An 11,314-nucleotide genomic window follows, 5' to 3' on the forward strand; every position below is an offset into this window, starting at 1 on the left:
TATATCTTAAATATGTTTTTTAAAGTTTTAAAGAACTTGCAGTTATATAGATATAAAAAAATATATATATATAACTTTTTTTCATCACGAAACATTAAAACGTTAAATCATCATGAAACATAAAAATCCACATACACAAAAAAAGAGCAATCTTAATCTGTTAAACAGCATTTAAGAGAAGGGAGAGAAAATAAATAAATAGATGAATAAATAAATAAATAAAAATTAAATAAATAAATAAATACAGTAATGATGATAATAATAAAAATATAAAAAAACTAAACAATAGTTCAAATTATCTTCCTATCTCATTCTATTTGTTATTAATTTGCATTAGAGATTCTTTGAAAGATTCAATTTCTAATCAAAATAAATTACATTTTGGCACGCCTTTCTCAAAGTCAAAACAGCAAATAGAACACATCTGGCAACCCCGTGACAGGAAGCGGAACCCGGAAGTAAGCGCTCAATGAAGCGTCGCGTCCAAAGCGAATCGTGCGATCAATTAAAGGAATTAAACGCTCGCTTGATCACGAGGAGGCCTCGATGACTTCACACGGGACACCAGAGGATGCTGGAGTCTAAACCGCGTGAGATATCAGAGTACGATGCGGATGTGTGGAGTCACAGTGTCCGTGCACCAGGACTGAGTGATTGACAGCTCGTGCGTGTGCTCTGAATGAATCGGGACTGAGTGATTGACGCAGTCAGAATGTTTCCTAAGACCTCTCTAACGGGTCTGATCGTGGGGCTCTTCTTCCTCTACGTGCTACACACATGCTGGGTCATGTTCGGGATCGTGTACACCAAACCCTGCGAGAAACCCCAAAGTGACAGCTGTATCTCTCCCTACCTGGCCGGAAACCCTCGACTGCAGGTGAGGAAGTCATGCACTCACTCTCATGTTAACATTTATTTTCTTACTTATTTTCTGATAATGCATGTATATATCGTACAGTAGCACACTGGAAGAGACCCCAGTTCTACCATTTAAATAAAAAGGCATCTGTATAGTTTCTTGTGTAAAGACCAGATTTATACAGTGAAACGTTTTAGTTTCTAAGTTAATTATTAACTCGTTAAAGCACTGTACTAAATATTTATTTACGGATACAGATTTCCTATTCATTATTCATAATTATATAATAATCTTATGTTTATTTTAGTCTAATTTTATTCATTTATTAATACATTTAATCCAATTTTTATCCAAACTTTTTATTTTAATCAAATTTTTATTAATATTTATATGTCTATTTATTTGTTAATTTATTGATAGATTTCATCCTACTGTTTAATCTATTTTTATTTTAATATCAAATTAATCTATTTATTAATCTATTTTATTTTTATATTTCTCATTTTTATTTATTCATCTTTCATTATATATTTTTTTTATTTTTTTAAATCTAAGTTTAGTCATTTTAACTTTATTTAAAAAAAATATATATATTTTAATTATATTTTATTCTTTTTATATTATTTTATTTTTACACTGCTTTTCTCTAAACATTTCCACATTTCACCTGCATTAGCAGACATTTATTCCAATTATCTATTTGAATGGCATATAATCAACATTATGCAGTACAAATAAGAATGCATAGTAACAAATGCAACATCAGATAATTTGGACGTGTGTTTAACAGCTCAGCATCTACACTGCATTGAGACCCAATGCTGACGGAGGACACAGTCTGATCCACAGAGAGGAAGAGTTTGATGTCAACACCAGGTTTGAGAGGTAAAGGAGAACTCATTTAATAGACCTAACTACACTTTTATCACAGTTACTCTGTATTTTTGTTCATCTGTGTCCATTAGAAGCAACTATCACATACCAGATTTGCTCTGTCACATCTTTTCAAGGTTAGTCAATGTGTCTTTACCAAGGAAGACCCGCAAAAATGGGACGCTGTATGCCATGGTGTTCCTGCATCAGGCAGGAGTCTCTCCGTGGCAGGATCCTCACCAGGTGCATCTAGTCACACAACTGACCACATACATGCTGCCCAAACCTCCGGAGATCAGCCTGATCACGGGCCAGGACGAGCCGCAGGTGAGCTGACGTCCACGTCCTCCTGTTTACACTACACAACACCACACAAACAAACCTGGTTTGTCCTCAGAAACCGGATCAGAAGAAGCAGAGTAGTGACTCCGAGCTGGACCGGCCCGTTTCTCACTGGCGTTCCCGTCTGACGGTGAACGTGGTGTCCGAAAACTTCCAGTTTGATCGAGAAGCCCTTCCTGGAGACGTGCACCGCTACATGAGAGTGTGAGTCCATCAGCTTCCTTTTATTACGCTTGACCTCTGCAGTGCAGCCCTTCGGTCCATTAAGGGATAAAGCAATCAATCCATGAGATAATCGCTATGTCTTACAGTGTACACACATACGTTTTTTTAACTGGTGGTTTTCAACCAGCTCTACTTCCTGTCCTGCAGATATCAGAGCGGGAAGAAGATGATTTACCTGCCGCTGCTGTTTGTAGATGAGCTGAGCAACAGAGTGAAGGATTTAATGGTACTGCTCTGATTCTCTACTCTCCAGTGGTTTTCATGTGCAGCGAGTGTTAATGTGTTAATGTGTTAATGTGTTAATGTGTCTGATCTGCAGGAGATCAACAGCAGCAGCACTGAGCTTCCTCTGACCATCTCATACGACTCCATCGCTCTCGGGAAACTGCGCTTCTGGATACACATGCAGGACGCCGTCTATTCACTTCAGCAGTTTGGTAAGAATCTGCAGACTCCTGGGGAATTAACCTGAATTTGTCAAGTTTAAATGACTTTAAATGTGTTTTTTGTGTGTGTGTGTCTTTTTTGGTTGTGATCAATACTTATCTTATGCAGTATATACTCAAAACTTTAAAAGGAATTCAACCATAAAAAAAGGCTAATTATTAAAAGCAATATCATAAACATTTATATAAAATAATTGCATATGAATATAATAATAATAATAATGAAGATGATTATACATTTAATTTATATATATATATATATATATATAGTTTTAATAATTAATGATATAAATATATATACTATTAATATTATTTTAATTTAATATTAATTTAATTTGTATTAAATTGGAATCTTTAGACATTTTTGGATCTTTTTATATACAATACATATATTAAATTTTTTTCCCTCTTTCTTTTTTTTTATTAAATAATAATAAGAAATTAATAATTAATGCAATAAACCTTGAGTGTTTGAGGGTTTTGAACTTCTATTTCCATCATATAAATCAGTTCATTTCGTTAACTGTTTTAGACTGCTGAACACTTTAATATAGAAAATAAAAGTCTAAAGGATGTTTTTCTTTGCCCTCTAGGCTTCACTGAAAAGGATGCTGATGAAATCAAGGGGATATTTGTGGACACCAATCTGTATTTCCTCGCTCTCACCTTCTTTGTGGCCGCCTTCCATGTGAGATTCATCAGATTTCTGATCGGTGTTCATGCTGCAGACACTGATGGAGCTCATATTTCACTTCATTCAAACATTACTGTGTTTTTCAGCTTTTGTTTGACTTTCTGGCTTTCAAAAATGACATCAGTTTCTGGAAACACAAGAAGAGCATGGTTGGGATGTCCAGTAAAGCAGGTCTGTCAACACTTTTGGTTCAACAGGAACTTTTCCTTCACACCACTGGTTTACATGCATGCAGTTCATGCAAAGAGTTTCTGCAGAAGTGAAAGCTTGTTTTGTGTTAGTGGAAATATGGTCAAATGCATAACCAAATGAGCGAAACTGTACAGAATTCAGTACAATTTCATAATAGCATTAGGATTAATATATTGTAATCTAAAACTAAAACTGTACAAAAAAAAATAATTTTTTTTTAATAAAAATAAGTGAAGAGTTAATTTGCAAAAACAGATTACTTTTAACAATTCTCAGAAATCATGTTTTTTTTTTATTGTGCATTCCAGTTAATCTTAATCAAACTTCATTTGGGTTATTTTGATTAGATTAAAAAATAACAAAAAATCACAGCTGACACAATAAACACAATAAAAACATGATTACATAATAAATAAAAGACATGATTTTGAAAAATAAAAAAAAACAGAGTTATCTGTTTTTGCAAATAAACTCTACAAATGTTAACTTCATATAAAATATAAAAAAAAACATAAATTTATTTTAGTTTAGATTTTGTCCATGTTAATAACTTAAGTGCTAAAAACATAATGATATCTGAATAATATCAGATATGGACAATTTTGCCGATATGTCTTGCCGTTAAGAGGAAAATTAAATAAAGCAGTAATTGATGTCATAAAATAATGAGTATATTTCGATTTAAAGGTCAGAAGTATTTAAAACAAATAAGTTCTTGTTAACCCCTTAACTGTCACTCACGTTTTTGAAGATATACTTGAATGTGCATGATACAAACCTAAATTTTTATAATTCATGACTGAAAACATTTTGTGACATGATACTGATGTACCATTTTCATGGTAATGCAATGTCTGATTTTAAAATGGGTTTCAAAGGATGAATTTTGAGATTTTAAGTTTTCAGTTGATATATAATTTCTGATGATTTCTAAAATGTGATAGAGAAAAAGACAACAAAGAAGTCTTTCTTTTAAACAAAAGTCAAAAATCCTGTTATGATGTAGATTTTTGAGGGTGCACTCTTGTCATAAATTGATCTATTACTTTTCCTACATAATTTGTAACAAAAAAACATTGGTAAAATATATATTTGGGAGTCTTAGACCTTTCCAACGATATATAGTTTGTCGAGATTAGATTAGATTTGATTGTAATATAGTGAAGTAGATGTAGGCGTCCCATATTAGTGATGGGGTGACAGTTTTAAAAACTAACCCAAATTATATTTTGCTTATCATTTCTGCACAGGAGAGACTTGAGGTTGTTTCCAAACAAAAGGAAATATATCGGTATCGGCAAAAATTAGTTGAAAAATATTGGATATCGACCAAAATCCAATACCGTGTATACCTAATATATATATATATATATAGTTATATATAGTGCATTATCCTCAAAATATATACAGTTTCATATGTAGCTTAATTTTTGTTCATAGTAGTTACAATACCTTCTCATTTATAAATTTGAAAAATAATTAGATGCAGTTGCATCATTTATTATAATATGAGCCAGATCGTTCAGTAAAATGTGTTTGCATGCATCAGATGATTGGATGTTTGTTGATGAGAGTGTGTGTGTGTGTGTGTGTGTCAGTGCTGTGGAGGTGTTTCAGCACCATCGTGATCTTCCTGTATCTGCTGGATGAGCAGACCAGTCTGCTGGTTCTCCTTCCTGCGGGGATCGGCTCTCTGATCGAGGTACTGCCAGATTTTACTCATGCTTTTGTGTTGGATGTAACTTCTGCTGCAGATCTATCTGGATCAAGTGGACAGAATGAACACAAAACCACAGCTTTTGTCTTTTTTGCCCTTGTTTTTCAGGTGTGGAAAGTGAAGAAGGCTTTTAAAATACACGTTGTATGGACGGGCTTGACTCCCACGTTCCTGGTAAACTGTTGTGGTTTTTCTTCAGTGGTTTTGTTAAAAGGGATTATTGTTTAACTCTGATTGGTTCCCGATCTATCCTTCAGTTTGGGAAGCTGGATGAATCTGAGAAACGAACAGAGGAGTATGACACGCTGGTGAGTTAAAGCTTCAGTCTTATGATTATGATTTGATATCTGACGTTTGCTTTGAATGTTGTTCCTCTGAGCAGGCGATGAAATATCTGTCCTATCTGCTGTATCCTCTGTGTGTCGGGGGGGCGGTTTACTCGCTTGTGTTCGTCAAGTACAAAAGGTGAAGAGTCCTGAATATATTCAATGGCTATTAAACACTTTTTTTATTGTTGTCTAAAGCGCCCAACTGATGAATGTTTGTTGTGTTACAGCTGGTACTCCTGGATTATTAACAGTTTAGTCAATGGTAAGTTTCATTTTGTAGCTCTATCTGACTGATTGATTCATTTCGAAACATTGATGATGGAAATGTAATTGATCGTTGTTGTTCTCGGTCAGGGGTGTATGCCTTTGGATTCCTCTTTATGCTGCCTCAACTCTTTGTAAATTACAAGGTTTGTTCAGTCTTAAATACCTCTTGCATTCAGAATAATGAAATGATGTTTGATTTAATAATCAATGCATTTGTGTTAACAGCTGAAATCAGTCGCTCATCTGCCCTGGAAAGCCTTTATGTACAAGGTGAGAGAAACGATACTACAGATGGGAAGCTCTCTGATGCTGTTAATGCATCATATATACAGAGACAGTCTTTGTTTTGGCATATAATACTGCTTCTAAAGTATCATGGCTCTTAATTGGAGAAAAAAAATATAAAAAAATATTACCTTTTATAAATATATTTTTTTTACAATTTTCCATATTTTTATTTTGCATTATGCATGATTTTGAGTAATTTTTTGTTTAGTTAAAACAACATAAAATCTAACAAATGAATAAAGTAATATGCCACATTAGTTATTATTAATTATAGTAATCATATTTTTATATTTATTATATATTTATGTTATATTTTATATTTATATATTTATTTTTCTTTTTCTTTTACATTTTTTGTTTATATAAACAAACTTATTTCATGCTTCAGATATCAGATACGTTTGTTTGTTTGTTTGTTTGTTTGTTTTTTTATATAACAAATCTATTTTCCATTGTGCATTATGCATTATTTTGAAATACGTTGTTTATTATTAGTAGTAGTAAAAAAACGAACATAAAATCTAACAAATAAAATAATATATCACATTGGTTGTCAGACTCAATAAATTATATATTTTTATTTGTTATTTTTTAAATGTTTTATTTTCTTTAAATGTGTTTATTTATTTACATAGATTTTTTTTTTGCAACAGGTATCATATATGTTTTTCTATATAACAAATCTATTTTCTATTGTTTTCTAAATAAAACAACAAAATCTAACAAATTATTAACATAACAAATTAGTTGTCAGACTTAATAAATTATATATATATATTTGCAACAGGTATTAGACACCTGTTTTTTTTTAACAGTTCTCCATATTTATTTATATGAATTATTAAATATATGTGTTTTAATATTTGTGTATGTACAGTATGTATATATAACAAAAATATATAATTTATAATATTAGTTGTCTGATTTAATAAACTAATATCTGATATTGACAAAAAAAATCCAGTTTGTGTTTTAATAAGTTAGGAGTGGTATCCTTATAATTTTGACTCTTATTTTTCTCGACAGGCTTTTAATACGTTTATCGATGACGTTTTTGCATTCATCATCACGATGCCCACGTCGCATCGGTTAGCGTGTTTCAGAGATGACCTGGTGTTCCTCGTATACCTCTATCAGAGATGGTGAGGATCCACAGTTAAACACTGATCCAGAGCTGATGTTTAAACTCATACAGATGTTTTATGAGATGCTGATGTTGTTTCAGGCTCTATCCGGTGGACAAAACCAGAGTGAACGAGTACGGCGTGTCTTACGATGAAAAGCCCAAAGGAAAATCCCATAAAGACTGACATCGTCACAACAGAACAGCTCGGCATTATCTTAAGACCAGTTCATGGATTCAATAACAAAAGACAAAACCACATTTGTCTGTCTGAGCTCGGTTGTGCTCTGCTAATCAGAGAAATGTAAGCGTCTCTTCGACTGAGAGACGTATGCAGCATCCAGCAGTGCATACGGTTCCTCTATCTCCTTTAATTAAAGGATGAGGAGGAAAACAATGAAAAGCTTGGTTTAAATTTACAGAATGTATTTGGATGGGACCTTTAACACAGTCTCAAAAAGTGTTATGAAATACCATGTCACAAGGGTGCCAAAAGACCAGTTTCAGAATAATTATCAGATTTGTTTTGATTATGGATTAATTTGAGTAACATGACTGTTGGTTGTGTGTTAAGCGAGAATGATGTACGTTTGTTTTTGTGTTTCATGCCATTAAAAGTGTTTCTGTTTCATCACAGAGACTTAATTGAACTGTTTGCGCCTTCTGCTGCCTTCATTTCTTTATGAAGCTTTTATGCTTTTCAATTGTTGATTTTTACAGCATTAAATGAACAACTATTGCCTACTAAACAATCAGTGTTATTTATGAAAATATGATTTTTTTAAAGATACATCAAACAAACAAAAGAGTACATTGGTTTTACCAAGGTTTTTTTTTTTTAATGGTGTACTTTGAAGTACCATCTAAATATTGTGATACAAAATATAGTAATTTTATTGTACCATAGTATTAACATCTAATGAAATGGCTTAAATGGACAGTTTTTTTTTAAGTATTGAAAACAAATTATTCTTAAATTCATTCATATATTGTTTTTCTGTTGTAAATGAAATACTATATATATATATATATATATATATATTTTATTATTCTTTTTAAATGTGTTTCACTTTTTTATGCATCTAAACCACGTGCTCTCATAAACGCGCGGATATAAGTGACAGAACAGACGAGCCAATCACAGCTTCAGGGCTCTACTATGGCCCCGCCCGTTGAAGTGACGCACAATACTATATAAATCATCGCCCCGCCCCTTTTCGGCCCTTTCCGTTCTCTGGTAATCACTGTGTTTGAGGTGCTCGGTCCTTCTCACGAAGCTAAGGCCTTTGAATCCGGCGACTAGCACCGTCAAATCTAGCCATCCACGTCTTAAACATTAACCTCATTAAAGAACAATGGCATCTGTGTCCGAGCTGGCCTGTATTTACTCCGCGCTCATCCTCCATGACGATGAAGTTACGGTCACGGTGAGTGTGAGGGGTTTGACCCGCGGCACGAACATCCGGGACACCGGCACTGTCTGTTTACATGACACTAAAGTGATTTTAAGTGATTTCCGTTTCTTAATAAGTTGGTTTGTTGCTTCGTGTGTTTATTAGAATATAAATCTGATGTTTACATTTGAAAGTAAACTTTTGAATTGTGGTGGGGTAATCTACTACTACAAAGTTTTACCACCTGGTAACATCCCTGTGCCATGGTAATGTCACAGTGCTAACGTTACTCTAGTAACGTTCCGTTAATGATGCCCATTTGTTGACTATTGTATGTTTTCGGTTTTTAAAGCTACATGTTTTACATGTGGTTTTACATGTGGTACCATGGTATTCTTCCATGAGTAACATCATATGGTACCCTGCTACTACCATGCGTTTTCTTTTTAACGGAGTAACGTTACTGTGTTATTAGCATCTTATACAATGACTGTACAATGGTACATTGTTAGCAAAGCATCCATGCACCGCTGTTAATGGTCTCTTGTTGTGTTTTGCAGGATGACAAGCTGAACGCTCTGATCAAAGCCGCCGGAGTGACCATCGAGCCCTTCTGGCCAGGTCTCTTCGCTAAGGTGTGTTTATATCCATCTGATGCATTCATAAAGGCAATGGAAGTGCCACCGTGTCATCTATCCAGTTAAACATCATACATAGTGCATCTTGACTCTGAGCTTTAAAGGTCCGATGGCATGAAAATTTCACATAATGAGGTTATTTAACATTAAAATGAGTTCCCCAGCCTGTTTATGGTCTCCCGGTGGCTAGAAATTTTGATAGGTTTAAACCAAGCTCTTGGTCTCCTGCTCTGCCTTTGAGAAAACAAGAGCTCAGACGGGCTGATCTTTAATTTTCCCCTTATGTCGTCATAAGGGAAAAGGTTACCTCCCCTTTCTCTGATTTGCCCGCTCAAACATTTATATTTAATTCAGTGGCAATGTCAGCACAGGTGTCCTAAATCATTTAATACTGCTTATGCATCAGTGAATCAAGCCAGTGACTAAACGATCAACTTCACGTCGTTTCTCTTAGTAGCATGAAACAAATCTGTTATTTAAATTGTGATAAAACTACAGAGAGCGATCAAAGAACGCTCCCTTTATGTTGTTCGCAGATGCCAATCACACATCGTGAGTATATCTGCACTCTTGCCCAAACTGTCGTTATAATGAATGACACGGTTATGCTGCACAATGAAGCTCTTACTTTATTCATGCCGATATTGTGTTTGCTCTTAGTTGTGGTGAAAGCATTTTGTGAGAGAAAACTCATTGCAATGACGAGATCACTGCATTCACGCGATAAACAGACTCTGTCTACTCAATGCTCATCACTGCAGCCTTTCATGTGATGGGAAAAGATCTACAAAATAATGCTGTAGTCAACACTTCCACGATTCGTTAACCTCGACAGTTGTAATAGTAAAAAAAAAAATGGGGTAAAGGTAATTGAGAGGGGTTCTACATGTAATACGCATTTCGAATGCAAAGATGTCAGCCAATCACAACAGGAGTCTCACAGCAGACACGCCCCTTCAAACAGAGCACTCAAGCCAGAGGCCTAGAATCAGGAAATAAAAATGCCTTTTATTTCTACATTCTACATTTGTACAGTTCTCTCTCCACCCTCAATACCACGACTTAGGTGCCCTTGAGCAAGGCATCGAACCCCCAACTGCTCCCCGGGCGCCGCAGCATAAATGGCTGCCCACTGCTCCGGGTGTGTGCTCACAGTGTGTGTGTGTGTGTGTTCACTGCTCTGTGTGTGTGCGCATTTCGGATGGGTTAAATGCAGAGCACAAATTCTGAGTATGGGTCACCATACTTGGCTGAATGTCACTTCACTTCACTTAAATGTAAATATCATACCAACAATGAGTACACCTCAGGAAACATTAAAAAGCATTTAAAAAAAGAAAATGATCCACATCATGGGACCTTTAAGTGCTGAGTGTGTAAGTGTTGAGTCTGATGTCACTTCCTGTGCTCAGGCTCTGGCCAGCGTGGACATCGGCAGTCTGATCTGTAACGTTGGAGCCGGTGGAGGAGCCGCTCCGGCCGCTGCTGCTGCTGCTGCTGCTGCTCCTGCAGGTGGAGACGCTCCAGGTGAGCTCACGCTCTCATTCAGATGATCCCACATGCATTTGATTCATTCACTGAGGTTCATTTCTGTTTTCATTACAGCCAAGCAGGAAGAGAAGAAAGAGGAGAAGAAAGAAGAGTCTGAGGAGTCTGATGACGACATGGGCTTCGGTCTGTTCGACTAAAGCAGCTCTTTTAATAAAAAAAACGGTGAAACTGTCAATGCTGTGTGTGCGTGTGTCATTGAGCTTTTATTTAACCAGAGTATCCACTATTCAAAGAATATTTAGTTTCACTTTTTTTTCCTGAAACCTAATGTGATGCTAATATAATTAACTTTGGTCTTAATATAAAAATAAGACTTTTTGGTGGGTAACACTTTACAGTAAGGTTTAATTTGTTCAAATTTAGATGATATAAGCTA

At 34.9% G+C, this 11,314-nt stretch overlaps 2 protein-coding genes across 3 annotated transcripts in view; both read left to right on the plus strand.

The window, feature by feature from the left end:
- LOC132103913 (large ribosomal subunit protein P1) overlaps positions 1-11,314 on the plus strand; it is a 241,786-nt gene that overhangs the window by 27,265 nt on the left and 203,207 nt on the right. For both annotated transcript variants that reach the window (XM_059508991.1, XM_059508990.1), the window contains exons 2-5: positions 8,600-8,782; positions 9,310-9,384; positions 10,800-10,914; positions 10,993-11,098. In XM_059508991.1, the coding sequence (XP_059364974.1) occupies positions 8,711-8,782; positions 9,310-9,384; positions 10,800-10,914; positions 10,993-11,075 (345 nt within the window). In that variant the 5' untranslated portion in view covers positions 8,600-8,710 and the 3' untranslated portion in view covers positions 11,076-11,098. The remainder of the gene's footprint in view (positions 1-8,599; positions 8,783-9,309; positions 9,385-10,799; positions 10,915-10,992; positions 11,099-11,314) is intronic.
- Positions 425-8,005, plus strand: clptm1l (CLPTM1 like). Its single transcript, XM_059508974.1, has 17 exons — positions 425-877; positions 1,650-1,744; positions 1,870-2,059; positions 2,130-2,278; positions 2,447-2,525; positions 2,619-2,736; positions 3,339-3,433; positions 3,526-3,610; positions 5,230-5,333; positions 5,457-5,522; positions 5,606-5,656; positions 5,731-5,813; positions 5,905-5,939; positions 6,032-6,087; positions 6,170-6,214; positions 7,259-7,374; positions 7,458-8,005. The coding sequence occupies exons 1-17, from the start codon at positions 713-715 to the stop codon at positions 7,540-7,542; spliced, it is 1,617 nt and encodes a 538-aa protein (XP_059364957.1). The 5' UTR covers positions 425-712; the 3' UTR covers positions 7,543-8,005.

The sequence above is a fragment of the Carassius carassius genome, chromosome 25 (genome assembly GCF_963082965.1).
Source record: "Carassius carassius chromosome 25, fCarCar2.1, whole genome shotgun sequence".
Classification (NCBI taxonomy): domain Eukaryota; kingdom Metazoa; phylum Chordata; class Actinopteri; order Cypriniformes; family Cyprinidae; genus Carassius; species Carassius carassius.